Here is a 19,463-nt window from a genome sequence, read left to right on the forward strand (position 1 = left end):
AGAAATGTAAAAAGTTCTATTCACATTCAAAATTTCACTCTTTAGATGCCATTCTTCCACGTACAACAAGATGGGTTTTTTAGTGCTGCTTCATCCATATCTTATTTTGAAACGAATTCAAGCGCACAACAACACGCACACAAGAGAGGAAAGACACAGGACAGGTGCTAACTTCATCTGCTTCATCCATACTAGATATCTATTTTTTAACATGTTAACAGTAATTGCTTCGCAACATGTAATGCACCCTACCAATTTCCAGACGTGCAGCCATCATTCAGAAATTACACGGGGCAGATATGAACATCGCTTTGCATTTTCAGTTTTTGCGAACATGATAGAGTGCGCACTGGAATAGTCCGGGGACATGCTAGGGTCTGGTAATTATGGCAGTTCATGCGAGTCATGTTAGTTTTCAATCACTCGTTGCAGGTAAGGATGACAAGGGCTGGAGCATGTACATAGACCACCAGAGGTCTTGGTTTCTTCATGCTGACCGTCATGAGCACCGCATGGATGGTGGCGTCGAAAGGGGCTCAGTCATTGGCATCCTGCTTGACCTGGAAAGGCGCCAGCTTTGTTTCTACGTCAACGACGAGCGCCAGGGACCACCCATTGCCCTGGGGCCCCCTGTCCAAGGACCCAACACCGCACTTTTCCCGGCGTTCAGCCTCAACCGCAACGTGCAGCTGACTGTCCACACAGCCCTGGACCCACCGCAGTCGTCGGACGACAGTGACGACGCGGCCGACGACAGCGAGGAAACGCGGGAACTTCCCAACCCACCCGCCACCAGGAGTACACCCAGCTTGCCACCACCGGTAGTGTGAAGTCCGTCTCAGCATCTTTGAATTAAGCGGGCCCTTATTTTCCATTAGGGCCTGTGCGTTGGCAGGTGAAGCATGCTGCAGCTTGAAAGGCAGTGCAAAGATGCGCCCTGGTTACATTGTGCGAAGTTGCCATGTTTGATGGCAGTGGAGAAGGGTTGCTGCCAAGGTGGTGCATCTGACACAAAGGGGCAACATTACAGCTTCAAAAAAAAAAAAAATTACCGGTTTTGCCTTTGCTTATAGGCAGGTTCATTGAAGTCTATATTGTGGACTACTTTGTTAATGACCAAAACAGAGAAACGAGTACATAGCCAGGTGCATACACAAACAGGGAATGTATTTCATCACTTTTAAGCATCTCTATATGTCTACTTTGTTCGTGTGATTGCCTGGTAGCCTGAAATTATCTTTTACAGTCGTGAGAGGAACGCATTGCCATTGCAATACTGACCAGAGGTCCAGGCTAAGTCAGAGACGCTTCCTGGATCATTAAAGAGGCCCTGCAGCCGTTCAGGTGGCTCATCATTGTGTTTAATTAAATATCTTGTCGCATTAGTAATGCGCACAGGTGTTGATATGCCATGTGCACATTAGTGAAAATAAAATGGCAGCATTTGCAATATTCTTGCGCTGAAGGAGAACAGCGTGCGTTTACTTTCATTCAGAGAATGAATGCTCTGAGAAAGAGAACGTGTTTGCTTTCCGGTGCTGTAATAATGCTGGAAAAATAAGCTCATAATTTCTGTCATGCATTGAATGAAAGAATGCATACTGTTTCGCGCTGATGACAACATTTTTTCAAAAGTTGTTAGGTGCTCTGTTATACACTTGAGAACTGACATATCATGAACAGGTTTTGACACCTGGCAAATTACGGCATTAGCATTGTAGTGACACAGGCTTTAAAGGTGGAAAATGGGATTCAAAACGTTTATCCATGCCCCATTACAGAACATATCAATCACTACTTAATTCATCATAGATTTACCATGTTGTTTAGGGGACCTACACATCTGCACCCTTTCTAAGTAGCATTGGAAGTTCCACATGTCTAGGAGCGCTCACCAGGAGCTCGGTGAATTCAGCTGGGCTGAGTATGCTTTACTTACAAAACTGCCAGTTAGGTTTATTTTCCCTTTTTATTGCACATTATCATATGCTGGCCAGTAAAGGCAGACAGAGTACATTTGCTTAATCCTCATCTATTTCGGGGCTCCAGTAGCTGGTCAGTTGGTATGGCATGGTTACCATTCAAGCATAGCTTTTTTTTTTTTCATATTGTATTTTCAGGCACGCACAGCACTGATCATCTGAGCAGTACGCTGGCACTGTTTGTTGAGGGTAACACACATATCACCATCGTTAGGCATAATTATGTATTAAAGATATGGAAATGTGACATTTTATGACCGATGCATCGAGCTATATTGACGCTGTCTTTTGAGAGTATATGTCAAAGGGTTGAACAAATCGGAACACAGGTTATATTATGTGCAACATTTGTCGTGGTGTCATAACAATCAGTTCTGAAAGCGCTGCTTGAAAAAAGCTCTTGTGTTATGCATGCTCGCTAGGGTTGTTTAGGCATTGTCTTTGAGCTGTTATCACAAACTTCACCATCCTGTGATGATGGGAACATAAGTGCATGGGAGTGTAACGTAATTTTTTTCAAAAAACACTCATGATGCCCGGGTACTGTTTTAACTATAGCTCACTCAGGCAGCTTGCTACAGGAGCAGACTGGATGCACAGGCAACATATCTTGAGAGAAATACCGGTGAAGGCCAGTTGTGCTGGTTTCTACTGTGTGTCATCCAGGGCTGTTTTATAAGGATTATTTGACGCCTGAGATGTATCTTGGCTTTAGTCTTGTGTTTTATTTATTTCGCTGCCATCTTTCTTTCTGTTGGACCACTTTGTATCCTATATTGTGGAAAGAGAGGAAGTCTGATGTACGTTCAGCGTGTTGTCACAGCCATATGCAGCAACAGTGACAGCCATGTTGGCTTTCTGCTGAAGAAGTTCTCGGTGAGTGGCAGTGAAAGACAAGCAATGATACTTTTTGGTGACGTTTTGATAGACATGCTGACATCTCAAACTAATGGTAGACAGACATGGTGTGCGTTAAGGTTGAATAGTTTCCAGCTTTACTGCTTTGAAGCGTTCTTGAATTATTGCGGTCACATTGTGAGATATGATCGGCAACATGCTTGGTAAATGGAATGCGGATAGTTGGCGTTATTTTGCCCCTAAAAAAAAAAAGATTGTCGCACTGTCTCTTGCCATGTGCTACTTCTGTGAAATGCTGGCTGTTTTAGTTATTGCGTCTCAAAAGCTGTCACTCTATTTTATTTTTTATCATGAACATAATTCAGAGCTCAAAAAAGCACATTGTGTGCCATGAACATTTCTGTATCGACAAGCCAGCTTGCTTTGTTTACATAGCACTGGTGTAGTAATGTGTTTCTTTCTACCCTTGTCATATTTACTTCTGGAGACAAAAAAATGCATGTAGCCAATGAAACTAGTCAGATATGTAAAGAAAGTTTAGTGTCAGTGAATGATCTCCACAGTAGGTATGTCTGGGTGTGTGTGTTATGTTTAATCTGAAAACACCACCTACCAGTAAGACTACAGTGCACTACTGAAAGTGTTTTTTGTCACTTGTTCACTGGTGAACCTAAGGACAAGCTTTCATGTCATGTGATCTTTTAGTAGCATGGGCATGTACTACTGTATGTTAATGAAACGTGAATGAAACACTTCAAAATGAAACAGCGAAGTTATCAAATTTTATTTGAGGAAGGTTAAAGGTAGTAGGATGGTTAATTTTCACTTCCAAGCTGCTAAGACTACTCTTTGTTAGTCAATGCAGAACAGGATTGTATTCTCCCTAACAGTGAATATTTTAGTGTTCGAACTCTTCCGGCTGCATTTCGTTAAGCACCAATAGCGTTGTCTATTTTTTTTTCTTACGTGGATATGTGTCAGCCATGTAACCAAGGCAGTTCCGTGTTACAAGAACAGTTTTGAAAATGTACATTGCATTATCCAAGACTGCATGTTTTGTTAACAGTGGTTTGATCTTGTCGCGAACGGAGTGTGAATAGCGGGTCATGGTATGGCTGTACTTTATTGAATTTCACCCATGGCTTACTATTGGAAAGAGCTATAAAACAAGTAGTGATCTTGGGGCATACTAGCAGGTAGACCTTGGCGACTTGTGAAGCGTGCACCTTTAACTGCTGTGTGTTTCTGGTCTGTGTAAGGTATGAATGGAATTTCTTCTCCGTAACAGAAACATTGAACAATTGTGTTGCAGTGTGTGGCTGTACGAACGAGTTTGGGGGGGCTGTCTGAGTTCTCTACCTTCTGCCACACCTGCAAAAGTTATCTCTCATATGTTTTTTTCATTGTACGTGCTTCAGTGTCATAAACTTTCATCAGACATATTCATCTTAGGTAGTCTCTGCACATGTAGCAAAGCACAGCATGGCTTTGTTGAGTTGCGCCATTTGAGCAGCTTTTCTGCATCACACAACGATTTTGGTTAGGGCATACCACTCGCTGGTGCTGTCTTCAAGCTAGGTACAGATTTTTTTGTATTTTTCAGTTTTTTTCATGAAAGCCACAAAGTGCATCCTCATGTTCAAGTTGAAGTGGCTCAGGACAATGACCGGCTGCAATAGCGTAATTTTTTTTTCTGAAATGCTAGTTGTGCATACCCAATGGGCACTGAAACTTCCTTGGACGTCCTGTGGATGTTTAGGATGTCCATGGGACGTCCAAGAGAATACCAATGCCCATTCGGGTAAAGCCGGTTACCGAAGTGTGTTATTATGCGCAGAGTTGCATGCAACTCTGCAGAAGGAGTCTTGTAGGGTCCAGCAGAGACTGCTTTCTCGAGTCAAGTGTGTTCTGTGATTGTAGCAGTCAATTGATTCAGTGACGGCCCCTCTCAGCGTATCGTCATGAGGTGGCTCGGAGCCGGTTTAGGATTCCCACACTGCCAGGGTTTGCTTGCACGCCGTGGTCGTATACTTATTTATTCTGCAATACATTTAGTATCTGCGTTACCAGTGCTTGTATGTTCTTTGAAGGGTATATAGCGTGTAAACATTTATTATACTTTTTTTAAACTTTAGCACCCATGGAATGAAAGTTTGCTGGCTGTAAATAGCAGAGAGGCTCCCTCTTTCTTTTGTTGCTGCTGTAGCATATGTAGCATAATCAGTAGAGAAGTCACTATGATGTTTTCCTTGACATTTTTATGTAATGCAGTGCTACACTTCATGACTGAATAAAAGTTCCTTCTCTGCATCTTCAAAAGGTTGTCTTGCCCTTAGACATTTCCCAGATGTCTGAGAAAGCATGATTACAGCAAGGCATTCGTTTAGCCTGAAGCAGAGATTGCCATTTTCAAAGGAATCATATCTGCTGCAGGCTTTTATCCTAGGATTAAGCTCTTCATGGGAAACTCTTCATGAGTGGCATCCAGCTCACATTAATTTTTGGTTCATTTCTGTGTGCACAGTGTGCTTTTTAACTTTGTCCAATGAAAAAAATTGGGTCTGCGTTGCTTTCCCAGGAAGATTTTATGCCATATGTGGGGGGTTGATCTGCCACTTGATTTACATGTGTACTTTATATCATTGCTTCTTGTACGTTTACCTCTGAACTGGTTTTAATTCATTAGAACATCTGCTGAATAGGGGACAATTAATCTTTATTCATCTCGATATTTTGCTTAAAACTCAAATGGCTTAGAGCGAAAGGCGCAGTACAGAGAAACGTTTGTGCCTCATTTTTTTGTGTTCTCTGCGTACTAGGTTTACATCAATGGTGATTCAATGGACACTTATTTTTTAGGCGCGACGGCTGACAATGAATTTAAAGTGCAAGATTCATACTGAATGCAGCTGATGTGTACCAACTGTAGCCAACAGTTTGGAAGCTTGAAAACACATTAGCTTGCAGCGTTCGGATTCCCAGTTCTTGAGATTGCTGCGTTTTTCCATGAACGTCCATGCTTCTAAAGCTTGTTGGATGTTTTGCACATTCATCAATTGTGATTGAGTACTTGAGACTTGCGAGTTTTGCAGGTCGTTCTTAAATGTTCATTTATTTTGACATCTAAATACTAATATAGTGTATCAATGTAAATATGGGAAATTCAAGGCATCCCAGCTGTGCATGAGTAGTTCAGTGGTAGAACTGGAAAACAGATGCCTGGAAAGACAAAACCGTAATAGACAGTCTGTGATTAACAAGTGGTAGAGCCATTCTTTTTTTATCCTAATTGAGCAGGTAATGACTAATGCAGTGAGACTAAGAGGGCTCATAATTTATTACTGTAATGTTCCATACCAAAACCGAAAATTCTCTCAGTGAGACCAAAAAATCCCTATTTCATGCCCTCTGTCTCCGTGGCAGCTTGAAAACTCCGCCAATTTAGAAATAGTGAGACATTTTTGGTTCTTTAAGCTCCCTGAAAATTCACTTTTTCTACTAATTTTACTTCTTGAATTATTTGAAAAAGGTAAATCCTTCAGTGGAATATCACTGTTTTATACATAGCACTGATGCGAGCAGTGCTTCTCCAGCTGCTGTTAAAACATATCTACTGCAGTGTCCAGAAACCATATGTTTCAGGTTTCAGTGGCAGACGCCATGGCTAGCAATATCTTTTCCTTCCATTGTTAGCCCCGCCGCGGTGGCTCAGTGGTTACGGCGCTCGGCTGCTGACCCAAAAGACGCGGGTTCGATCTCGGCCGCGGCGCCTGAATTTCTTGAAGGCGAAATTCTAGAGGCCCGTGTGCTGTGCGATGTCAGTGCACGTTAAAGAACCCCAGGTGGTCGAAATTTCCGGAGCCCTTCACTACTGCGTCTCTCATAGCCTCAGTCGCTTTGGGACGTTAAACCCCAATAAACCAAACCTTCTATTGTTATTTTTATTAATAAATAGCCACTAACAACAACCACTGAAGGGTCAACTCTCTCTCCCTCTCGCTGACAATACAGTCTCATGATATCTGATTAAGAGGGCGGATGGCCGGGTGTACACCCGGAGACTGGCGCCATGGAAACTGGTTTTGAGGCAATGAAAAGCACAGTAATCGCCTCACTTCTCAGTGGGCACAGTACCAGGAGAGAAGGGATGGAGGGAGTGAAAGAAGAGAGAAAGGTGTGCCCGTGCTGTAGGCAAGAGTTCCGGAATAATTTTGACCACCTGGGGATCTTTTTCGTGCACTGACAAGGAGGCACAGGTGCCTTTGTGTTTCTCCTCCATCTAAACGCGGCCGCTGCAACCGGGCTCGAACCCAGGTGCACCGGCTCAGTAGCTGAGCGCCGTGACCACTGAGCCATGCACGTGCCAAGTCCAAGCAGCAACGCGGGGCCGAGTTCGGAGTCTCCGGAGAGGAAGAGAGCTCAAGAGACCTTGGCTTGCATGACGTCACGCTGCCTCTTTTTTCCTCCATGGTATTTGCATTATAGTCTGGAACAGCCAGGGGACAGCACTCGGCAAGCAGGGTGTCTACAGTGTGCAGGAGGCGTACTGTTCGTTCCACATCACTTTGGAGGCCGCATCGCTGTGGCTCAGTGGTAGTGTGTGGCTGCCGCGTACGCATTTCGATTGAGGCGAAGCACGAAGACGCCCGTCTACTGTACGTTAATAGATTGGTTTTGAGGAAAGACTCGGTGACTGTTTTGTATTTCGCGGTGGTGGAGGTACTGGGTTGAACAATATGAATGGGAACACAGCGGCGCGTGGCTGCCGCACTATGCGGAGGTGCATGCGCAGTAAATACAGCCAGCTGCTCTTTCCGCGCATGCGCCTGGTGCTGCCATTCGCGCCGGCTTTCGGCGGCAGCGCGGAGGCCACGAGCTCCCGTGTTTCCTTTCATATTGAGAGATCCTGTCTTCAGAGAGCACCGTGCAGCGCACCGCTTCCAGCAATCATCCGAGGTCCGTACACTGCTCCTGCTTTTCGCTCGTACGTTCCTCTGCCATCTATGCCGCTCTGGTGCGCGGCTCAAAGTATATGTAGCATATGATTGATTACGGAGTCGCTGCTACTAGACTTACGTTGGAAGCGTTCACCGGAACGGGATTGGTTGTCGATGGAACTGAAAGAAAAGGCAGCGTTATCGCCACCGCTTTCCGGAACATTACCGCGGCTATATTTTTTGCTTACCTGAGGAAAATTCGGGGAATGTGTCTGGGATGGACAAGAGAGAGCGGTATTAGATTCACTCTTTATTCCTAAAACAAAGGTTCCCACGATTTACACCAGCTACCTATGAGATGCCGGCGTAGCAAAGAAGGCCTGTTGCTCGCCTGTTTAATGGTCAGAGAAAACTGTAAGGTCGACTAGAAGAGTGCAAGTACTATGCTTATCGTTCAGAAAACTGAATGACGTCACCACCAGCGCAGTTTATCTGTGAAGGTTTTAAGACAACAAGCAGCTTCGCAGTACCGAACACTGTTCTGTTCCGTCCAGCTTGCTGCACTCTGTTGCAAAATAACCGTATGACTTTAAACGGAAAATACGGGTTCTTATGGGGGGTATTCAGGTGGCGTGACGGACGCCATTCTGGCGTACAGCGCTCGGGTTCCGAAAAAAAAAAAAACCGTCCTCGTAAGATACGTCCCCAGAAAAAATTTCCCCAGAAAAAACGTCCCTATTTGCGAAGTAGAAAAAAAATGTCCCCAAATGGGTGTAGTCAAACGTCTTGTTACCCACCAAGATTTGAGCATCCGCCTCGCATGAGGGAGGTGCCAGTATGAGGGGGGGGGGGGGGGGGGGGGGGGGGTTTACCCCATGAGGCGGATTTAAGTTGTTTGACGTTGGAACGAATCACTGACCCATAAACACAACGGTATGGGGAACGCAGGGCAAGTGTGGCAGCGGTTTGTGGTTTATGGGAGTATAACGTCCCAAAGCGACTCAGGCTATGAGGGACGCCGTAGTGAAGTGCTCAGGAAATTTCGACCACCTGTGGTTGGTTTATTGCTCAAGGCTCCGAAGATTTGCAACAGAAAACTAGACAGGAAGGATGTTTATTGCCGGGCGTCGTATTTGCAGATTAAAGATAGCGTGGCATAAGCACTGCGCATGTCCTGTACACTATCATCGAACTATCTCATAAGCCCGATGTAAAATTCAGGGGGTAGTAGCTCAGCGTCTATGCATTGCACCTGGAGAAAGCAGTTTCGCGCTTGCACCAACGCATGCAAGGTAAGTGCACGGTTTAACAGACGTGGTTTTACGGTATGCAGAGCGCTTGTACCAGTATTGATTTAAACGCTGCGGTATTTATTTTCAGAATGGAGACTGCATGACCGTGGTAAGATCTGGTAAAGCAAAATAATTCATGCTTACATTTATTCTAGAATTCAAGGAAGAGTCCAATAAAGAGGGCAATTTTTTGTGAAGTGGGTTCCAGAAGAATTATTTGGGTAATTTTTCACTTGGGAACACTTTTTCCTGGGACCTTTTTTCCGGGGGCGTTTTTTTCCGGAGCGTGCAGCTTCAGCGGTACAGACCTGGAGAGGTGTGTGGTAAGCTAATTAGATAAGCAGCGCTATCTTTGGTGCTGGCCGCTGTGGTCAGAGCTCATACCCTCTCTGGGACCCGTTTTGAAGGGATACCGGTACACACGGGCCCTATTAGGGCGTGTTTGGCAGGCATAACGGTTTAGCGGGCCCGGTATGAACCTGTTTGGCCTTATATATAATCGGTTTGAGATGCGTGAAGAGATTTAGTCTAGATACGTACCTTGCGTGTAGTTGTACGCCACGTATCCGAGGACGGCGGTGAGCAGCGCTGCCAGGACGATGGCGAAGCGGGTAAACTGCGTCGAGATGTCTGTGGTCGTCAGTTGAGAGTCGTCAAAATTTCTGCGCTCCGCGAAACCGAAAATGAAGGCGCCTGTGCAAATTTGCTGTGTTCATGCTGGGGGTAAATGCAAGGGGTGTGTTCAATAAGCTTTGCCTTGTGTGCTGCCAATTTCCTATTGGTGCAAATGAAAGATATAAAAATAGAAGTTCGAAGTGCCCGCTTTTCCCTGAGAGCATCACTTTTCGATGCAGTCCCCACAAGCGACGATACTCTTTTGCCACCAGGGCTCTATATCGTCTCCGCGTAATAAACGGAAAACAGCGCAGGTAACAGGGAACACGCGCAGGACACGCGTTCTGTACATTTTCCCTGCTGAGCGCAGCTTGATCAACAAAAAATTAGGGTAGGCGATTAAAAGGAATGAAAAATAATACTCCCCGCACCCCTGATGTATCGCGGGTGGGCTAGCTTAACAGGGCAAACACTTAATTACGCACAAGAAAGGTAGCACAACAAAGTCGCCACTACATTAGGCACAACAAGGGCAATACAAAAGGTCACCACTTATTTCTTCCAGGGTGCATCCTTTCTAAGAGTGTGTACAGAATTAAAAGGTATGCTGCATCAACTGGTCTAAAGTCAGTGCGCCTATGTGGTCTCTGCAAGTCGACGTTGAAGAATAGGGGTGGTTACTGACGACGAGTACCAATGAATCCCTGCACTGGTGAAGAATGCTTCGCAGGACGCGAAGCGCGTAACCGTCCCCACTGCTCCATGACACCAAGTATGCAGGATCACCGCTTGTGGGGACTACATCGACAAGGGATGTCGTCCTTGAAGAGAGGACATTCCGGACCTTCATTTAAATGCAAAGTCTTTCAATGCCATCATTCACTAAAGCGTCACAGTATACGGAAGACAATAGAGGGTTAGCATAACGCGATCCGCTGCCCCGAACCAGTTCGTCAAGGCATGCGAAAGTGGCCACGAGGGGCGCACATCTGTCACTGCTCAGGCGCAGTTGTTCCCCCGCTGAAGCGGAACGCGGTAGTGTTTTGTGGGTTGCACTATGCTAAACCTCCCTAATGATTATTAGGGCGAAAGCCTTTAATGGCTCATACTGTCATCCGTTAACAAAGCGTGTCACACGCGTTTAGCTCGGGCATTGAAAAAGATAGAAGAAAACCAATGGTTGCTTCGGATAGAGGAGGAAAAAATGAAACTAGAAGCCAAGTTTGATGACTGTAGATAAGTTAGTTAATTAATTATAGGCAAAAATGTTGAAATAGCGAGGACATCGATGTAGCCACGGGAACGGTGTGACGTCACATCCACCGGAAGTCGTCACGGCATAGTGAAAATTGTCACAATGGTCGGTCAAAATGCCGGATTTGTGTCAAATTAGATGGAGAAATGTGTAATTAAACGTAATTAACACATAAGATCCCCGAAAGATGTATAATTTGGGTATCGATATAGCTATACGGAAACGGTGTGACGTCACATCCACCGGAAGTCGTCAGGGCATAGTGTCCTCGGCTTTCACCTCTCAACACTTTAGTTGCCAAAGTGTGCACGCAATTTATGAACACACCCTCCCTCGAATACACAGGTCCCACACAAGAAGCTAGCGATTGCCGTCTCTTCTCAGAGTACCGAAAACACCGCATATGCCACAAGCAGTGAATGCAGAAACAGCAGCCTCAGTACTCCTTGTGAGTCGGGCATTACTAGATACAGGAAAACATATACGCGCCTTACGTAAGCGCTTTACGCAAGTGTGCACGTATGTACCGTCTCTGCCAGTGATGCCAACCCTAGGGATTTATCCCTAGATCTAGGGGTTTTTTGTTTGCTTAAGGGATCTAGCGTCTTTTTGTGAAATCTAGGGATTTTGAGAATGGCAGGTGTGTCTGATTATTTTGCGCTTGGAACAGAAAAAACTATGAAAAATGCTAATTACTACTCCTTTATTTTTAGTATTCTGCCGAACCGAGAGAGGGCGAAAGCAGTTCTGCAACGCGACATTATCGACTGCTGCACAGGGAGCAAAAACGAAACCATGTGAATTTCAAACTGTTTAACGTGCGTGCCAACTCCGGCGCTTCGAGTGACTGCTCCTCTACGAAATACGAAGTTGAATTTTGACTTGTAGTGCCTGGATCAACGCGCTACGTTTACGCTCACCGCTTACCTTTACCAAAAAGTGCCACAATTCGCATTCTCCACGTATGCTAGACCACTTGATTTAAACGTGGTGTTCAACCAAAAAACACATTCAAAGTTGTAAGAAATCACTGATTTTGTAATTACCAATCTTAAGTCTGTATCATCGCTGTGTAACTATAATAAGATTACATTTTTGGTTATGTCAGTTTCTCGGGACGTCAATCCTTAGTAGCTCTAAAACTATTTGACGGTCTTTGATTGGGACTATGATTAATAAATAACTGTGCGGTGAGATACCCCATTTCACCGCTTCTGAACATTCTCTATGAGGCGAGAAGGGTTCTTTCATTAATTCAAACATTTTCATCTTTCTGTGTGCCTCTTAAAACAATCTTTAAAACAACCCTTAATGGTGTCTGAATAAAATACTTTCATGTGTTGACGGGGCTTAGCAGAAAATGCCAGCTCTTTCAACTTGGTATCAACTGCATTTATTTTTCGAAGGGTTACATAGGTTCTTTGCGCGTAAAGATAAGCCGGCTGAAGGAGCAGCTCAAAAGCCGGTGCGGTGAAACGGGAGTCGTCTGCTCGTGAGCGTCGTTGCTCTCTCCAGTGACCACACGGCTCTGTAAAAGCTGGCGCCATCTGTGGGCCCTCTATGTAAAGGAAATCTACAAAAAAAGTGCAGTTGTGGCTAACACGCTTTTATTCATGTCTGACAAAATGTATAACCAATACACGAAACAGTGAACGGCGCTGAGACTTTGTTAAACCTCAAATGGTCGCATTAACAATTAAACAATTATAGGCTAGGGATTTTTCTTCAATCTAGGGATTTTTGGGGGTTCAATCTAGGGACAAAACGTTGACCTGAGTTGGCATCACTGGTCTCTGCCAAAAGTAACCGAGAAGCCACGCCGGCGGCCGGAGCGGGCTTGCAGCTGAGCAACGGCACTGCCATCTTCGGCGCTGGACGCTAGCTGCTTCCCGGCTGCGAGTGTAAACTGGCTGACGTAAGCTTGCGCCCTCGCTCGGTATGACATCACTCCAAAGGCGCGAAATTGCTCGCGGCACATACTACCTGCTTACTCCCTATCATCCGATGAAGGAGGGCGAGAGCGCAGGCTTACGTCACGGAGTTTACACTCGCAGCCGCGGGGAGCAGCGGCCAGCGCCGTAAAGCCCCTCGATAATTTGAAAGTAGCGACACTCTCCTCCACTCCGGCGTTTTCCTCCTCGAATATCCTCGCTCGCCGGCTGCGCGCGCTGCACACGGCACGCTTTTTTGGCCATCGCTCGCTCGCCGTCCGGGCAGTTGGCTGACACATGCGCGTGCTCTTAAGTTCGCGCTTTTTCCACGCTCTGTTATTGAATAAAAACACGAGATAGACATGCGACACGCGTGACTACCACGAGCCACATAAATTAGCGTCTCGTACGCGCAATGAAGTGCCAATTACGAGCGCTTGCGGCACGAACAAAACCACTTGCTGCATACATCTCACATCCTTTTTTTTTACTTTTCAATACCGTCTGTCTCAACACGGCATAGTATATGAAGCATAATATTTACAATATATTTGAACATTCCTGAATATTTTCAGCATACCAATGTTTAGTTAAATGTAGATTCACTTCGAACTAATTATCGCGGAAGTCCAGTTTATGAAGTTGTTCACGAGTGGAGTTTCAGAAGTGGGATGGTTGCTGGGAACAAGCTGGGGCATTTGCTTCTATGGCCGTCCTAAAATGTTTGATAAAGGTTCAGTCTGAGTTTGGCACCGCGCAGTGCACATGCAACGGCTTAATCGATTTTGTAGTAGAGAATTTTCGTGGTGGCTTAAAAACGAATATCAACTTTTTTCTATTAAGCATGAAACGACTTCAGCTCCCGCTGTCGGCGACCTTGAGGTGATGTCGAGCCGAAGCCGAGAGCCAAATATCCGCGCACCGATTTCCGTCATCCAAGGAAAGTGTCCGCACCCCAAAATTTGGCCCTCTCAACCACCGAAATTTGACCTTGTCCGAATTTCATCAAAATTGGTGTCAAACCTAATTTTAATATGACCAATTCAATGGTGAACTCCAAAATTAGGTGGGCTAACCCCAAAATTTGTCTCTCCGGAACCCATAAATTTGACGTCGTCCATATTTGAACAACATTGGGGTCCAACCTAATTTGACTCTGGGAAACTCAGTGTTGGCTTCCAAATTTAGGTAGACCACCCCCAAAGTTTAGCACACTTGGGCATTTTCCGCCCACATTCTATTCCTTTTTAAATCCGCTTAAAGAGATGTTACGTTAGGAAAGAAAAAAACTGATAGCAACGACCGTGACAAAACCCAAGAGAAAGTTATGGGGTCGTGCCTGACTAATATAAGTCGTCAGTATAAATACAGTCACAATATGACACACAGTTTTTCAGATGCAATGTTTATTACAGATGAGTCGTGTAGTTTTACGCCAAAAATATACCTAAAAAACACGAATAAGCCAGCTGTGGACATCTGTCACCCGTTGGGTGCAGTCCTCAAAACAAAACACAGAAAACAAAAACATACTTAGGGAAATGAAACAGCTCACATGTAGGCCTACAGTTTTTGAGCGGATGATGAATTCAACAAAAGGCTACGCGACCACGCTCAACTAAAGCAAATGATCACAAACTGTAGCAATGAATATACAAAAATGGCATGCATTGGATATTTACAATACTTGAGTACATTCAGGCAACAATGGAAAGTACTGAAGTTATTAAAAAATGAATTATTTATGTGAATGCAATATGAGGTCTTTTCCGAGAATGTGGCATTGATAATCTCACCTGGTAGAAGCGTAACGGTTCAGCAAAACAACAAATAAGCGTAGATCGTTAGACAAGTTGCATTCATAAAAAAAAATATAGGTTAAATCTCGCTCGGGATATGCGCCGCATTACTGCGATGTGCACCATTACCAGAGGTTCGAAAAATTTACCGCACCGCGGATACCGCTGCACGCATACCAACACTTTTGCTTATTATAACACGTTGAGCGGAACCATGAAGTGACAACAATAACACGCATAACAACGCAAAATGATCAGTGAATTAAGTGACGTTGTTGGCTTTGCGATGCGCATGCATGCAGTTTCAGTATACACAGTTGCTCGCAGAGGTGGGCAGTCTTCGTCGGGGTAAAGTTCTTGCGGCCGATGTTGTGCAGCCGCTTTTTTCTTCTAATGCTGTCTTTCTTGCCGCTCGGAATCGCGGAAAGAACAAAGGCTTTTTCACGCCGGCTTGTGCACTGAAATGCGCAGCAACTCGGCGTAGCACTGCACTAAAAGAGCGCGAATAACGCGAAGTGCAAGCGCGCAATGCGCTTGCATTGCATCGTACCAGCGGCGGCTGGCCAAAAAATGGCGCCGACGAAAAATGAAAACACAAAAAGAGCGAACTTTCCGCGCGCTTTTCCCGGAGACCGCCCGCGGAGCGAATCACCGTTGAGAAAAGCGCCGATGGGAGAGGTGAGAGAGGAGGATCGGCGAGGGTGCGCGGCGCGGCGGCATAGTTCACAGAAAGACGCTACTTTCAAATTATCGAGGGGCTTTACAGCGCCGGAGACTGCAGCGCCGCCGCTCGGCCCGCTCCCGCTGACGTTGCGGCTGCTCGGTTACTTTTGGCAAAGACTGTACGTGCATACAAGGGTGATGATGCTGACATTTGCTGCTGGCACACAAAAGCGCGCAGACAACTCCAAGTCACTATAGCCCAAAAGTAGTCACCTCACCATAAACCCTACGGTAAGTGGTTTTCGCTACCATCCTTCAATCCCGTGACGGGCTGCTCCGGTCAACCGGATTCAAGTTCACGTGAGGTATTTGTGAGGTCAGTGCATTCGAATTTAGCATATTCCAGCTTTAAAAGCTCGCAAGACCTTTTGAGCGCGGTATATAAACTCGCTCAATCGTTAGACTGTGTTGTCTGAACATATGTTCCAAATAATTCGCTTCTAGACGCAGAAGATAACCCGGCCATGTATACCGCGCTCAAAAGTTTGCTAGCCGTTTCTGGAGACTTTTCAAAGTCGCGCCCTTCTCCGAGTCACGAGCGTACGTGTTTATGTTTAGAAGCGGCTATTGGTCAGATTCTTTCACACGCCACGCAGGTGTACCGTGGCTGAGGCCAATATGGCGCGTGTAGGAAACTCCCCCCCCCCCCCCCCCCCCCCCAGGAATTTCCCGTTCACGACGGCAGCCAAGCCACAGCCCGGCGGTGGAGCCAGCGCAAGAGCGCCGACTTTTGAGAGTGCAAAAAGTGATGAGAGAAGGAAGAAAGGCACGAACACGCTGATATTTATATTGTGGCTGCAGATAATTCCGCTTCTACCACACGCATACAGAACTCATGGAGGATATTCGTAACGCGGCGTCCTTTAACATTCCATATGCATGCATACTGTAACTTCATAGAACAGTGTTGCAGGGCCTCTTTAAAATCTAACTTTTATCGGCTGTGTATATACTCAAGAAACATTTCCTATTTCCAAATTTTTCGGGGTGAGCCTTCAAAGAGTCGTATTTTAGCAGTACAAGAATCAGCGCACAGGCGATACTACTATAGATGTTCGCGTTTGCTACCGATTGTTACAACAACAACAAAAAAGGCGTGCCTTTGTACTTACACCCGCTTGAATTGACCTGAAACAATAACAGAAAATAACTTGAGTATCGACGCTATACGTAAAACCACACAACACTCGTATAACATCTTCCTACAGCTTATTCAGAGCACCGTCGTCACACCCCACTCATTCGTACCCATGGAAGGACTTCAAAAAGGCAGGGGTGGGGGTCGAGGAACTTCCTATTGGCACATCGTACCGACGCCTTCCCCTTTTCTACAAACAAAGCTTTAAAAAATGGCTGGGGTTTGATCGTAGCTTGAAGCTAGTTATACGAGCGAAAACTCGGTTCAGCATATGAGACGTTCACTTGGTTTGAGTGTTTTATTATTGCACATCAAAGGCTTCATCACCGTCTTGCCGTCTGCAGCCAGGCCAGCAAATATATAAGGAACCATAACAAACAATGACAAGCCTTGGAAAAAAAAAAGTCGCAAAAACCGTTCGAGAAACTTGATTTCCGCTTCCAGAGCTTGACAGACGTATCGCTAACACGTATCGCCGTGCTCCCTTCTTCCTAATGTGAAAAGCATCTAACAGTTCACGTGCCGTTTTATCGCGACCTCTGCCCAGGATCCTTATCACATTCAGCCGCGGCTCACACGTTGTGCAGTTCGCACAATATTCTGCCTAATTTGTGCTTCCATCCCTTAACGCCCGCAAATGCTCCCCTGCACGATCATTTACGCAGCGCAAAGTTATTCACAATCTAGCCCATTTTACTAGAAGGTGATAAGCAGATTCAGATAAGCGCGTAGCTTTTCGCCGTGCTCCTGGACACCCGTATGGCTCTCTCCATATACCGGGTGTTTCAGCGAACACTTTCAAAAATTTTCATAAATAGGCTTTTTGGAGTAAAATATGGCTTTTGTGGCATAGTATTATCAGTGTTGGCGGACACCAGAAAACCGGTGAATCGTATTAGTAGTAAGCTGGTTAACTAATTTTTAATAATTAGCTTTTTAAAGATTTAAGTTAGGCGCCTAGTTGCAATTAGATATTTGTAGCCGGTCGTAGTAATAGCCATATCAGTTTTTATAATTTCGAAAACGCGATTATCCTTGCGCTGTGGCTGGGACAAAATTTGGCTTTTTCGACTAGTTACGCGCACTGGAGGGGTTGCTTTTCCTGCATGCTTTCGATAGCGCATGCATTTTTTCGCACGATGCAGCCAAATTTTGTCCCAGCCTCAGCGCAAGGATAATTGCGTTTTCGAAATTCTAAAAACTGATATGGCTATTACTAACGGCCGACTACAAATATCTAATTGCAACTAAACGCCTAACTCTAATAGTTAAAAGTTAATTATTAAAAATTGGTTACAACGATTCACCGGTTTTCTGGTGACCGCCAACACTGGTAATACTATGCCGCGAAATCCATATTTTTACCCCAAAAAGCCTATTTTTATAAAATTGTGTAAAGTCTTAGGTGAAACACCCTGTATACGAAGTCGCTGTGACGTCACAAGGGTCACGTCATCCGCCCTGGCTCACCTGGGACCGGGTAAGCCTGCGGCCTGGGCAGGTTGCGCACCTGCTCCCCTTCGAGGATGGGCGGCGGTCCGGGCGGTGAGTTGGACACCAGCGTCAGGACCATGCTGTCGGGGCGGCGCGCCTTGGCCCTTTCCTTCCACGACTTACTGTCGGGATACCTGGCCTTTCGCGCGCGGCCGGTGCTGGAGCGTGCCCGAATTCCTCCGGAGGGTCTTCGGGTAGTTGCAGCTTCATAGGGAACCTCAGGAATATCCTCTCTTTGCTCGCTGCTGGTAGCGCCTTTGTCCGCGGCGTCGAGGTTTATGCAAACTTCTTCCTCTTTCAAATGCTCGTGCCAGTAAAGCCGCCAAGCACGCGATAATGGACCGAGTGTTGCCTCACTTCGACAACGGTGATGATGATGATGACGACCTTAATGGCGATCAGTCTTAACGGCACATACCCACGGCGAGGGATTGGCCCGGGGACAAACGCGCCCATGTACAAGGATTGGAGTACGTATTCATGGTTAACGAGCGTAAAAAGACGAAGAGAAAAAGACAACTAAAGCCCCTCAATAGGGGCTTTATCGACAACACGACACAAGCGCTTGTGTCGTGTTTGTCGTCTTCATCTTTTTTGCTCTCGTTAACCATGAATACGTACCAACTAGTCCAACTTCTTACGTTAAGGAGCGGAGTATTCGTATAATTTTTGTGGCTTAGACTAGAATTTGTAGGGAAATATACTGAACGCAAAAAAAAAGCAATTCGATGACTATTCAAGAACTTCAAGCTATCTAAGGCATACGGTGCTACAGAGGAACAGTCGAGTAATAAAGCGTGACTGGAAAGCCAGTGTACATGTAATCAGGAGGTTAATTATAAATTTCATCAGGTTGCAGCTGGCTGCTCTAAATAAAAAATTTCAGAAATGTTGTGGTTGTCTATGAAGTGTGAGAGCATGCATCGTGATACGACGCAATTATATGAACACAACGACGGAATTAGTTGACGGAATTAATGAATTATATCTAAGGGATTGTATTTCTAAGTTTTTATTTTCTGAAAATTCGTGTTTCTCAGAATACAGTTTTCGGTATCTTTCGGCGAATATTATTTTGTATGGATGTATTGCCGTTTCTTTTTATTTATTTTTTTGCTGACCTATGTCAGTATGTCAGGAATGCTGACCTCCGGTTAGAATCGAATTTTGAAAAATGAATTCGGCGTACTTTTATCAATTTTTTTTTCTGTTGAGACAGGACGGTCCAAACCCTATTTATATTCGTCCATATCCTCAATGTGGCGTTTTCGCGGGCGTTCCGTTGCCGGACGGCTTCCCGCATTTGCCGTAGACGCTGTTGTTTCGAGGGCGCCGTTGTCAGGCGGCTTCGGATAGATATCGACGTTTCATTCAGCTCCTCTGCGGGGGATGGTCGTTTAAGGGGCCCCATCTCATATGACACGACTCGTCAAGAACGG

General features: G+C 45.4%; 1 protein-coding gene and 1 pseudogene across 3 annotated transcripts in view; one reads left to right on the forward strand and one right to left on the reverse strand.

Moving 5' to 3' along the window:
- The window catches only part of Trim9 (E3 ubiquitin-protein ligase Trim9), a 253,305-nt gene extending 248,155 nt beyond the window's left edge, over positions 1–5,150 (forward strand). For all 3 annotated transcript variants that reach the window (XM_089556573.1, XM_089556571.1, XM_089556572.1), the window contains one exon: positions 433–5,150. In XM_089556573.1, the coding sequence (XP_089412699.1) occupies positions 433–830 (398 nt within the window). In that variant the 3' untranslated portion in view covers positions 831–5,150. The remainder of the gene's footprint in view (positions 1–432) is intronic.
- Positions 5,151–6,032: 882 nt separating this feature from the next.
- On the reverse strand, positions 6,033–18,234 carry LOC149331440 (uncharacterized; annotated as a pseudogene).
- Between the last annotated feature and the right edge of the window lie 1,229 nt (positions 18,235–19,463).

The sequence above is a fragment of the Amblyomma mixtum genome, chromosome 8 (assembly GCF_055824585.1).
Source record: "Amblyomma mixtum isolate Tamu chromosome 8, ASM5582458v1, whole genome shotgun sequence".
NCBI lineage: Eukaryota > Metazoa > Arthropoda > Arachnida > Ixodida > Ixodidae > Amblyomma > Amblyomma mixtum.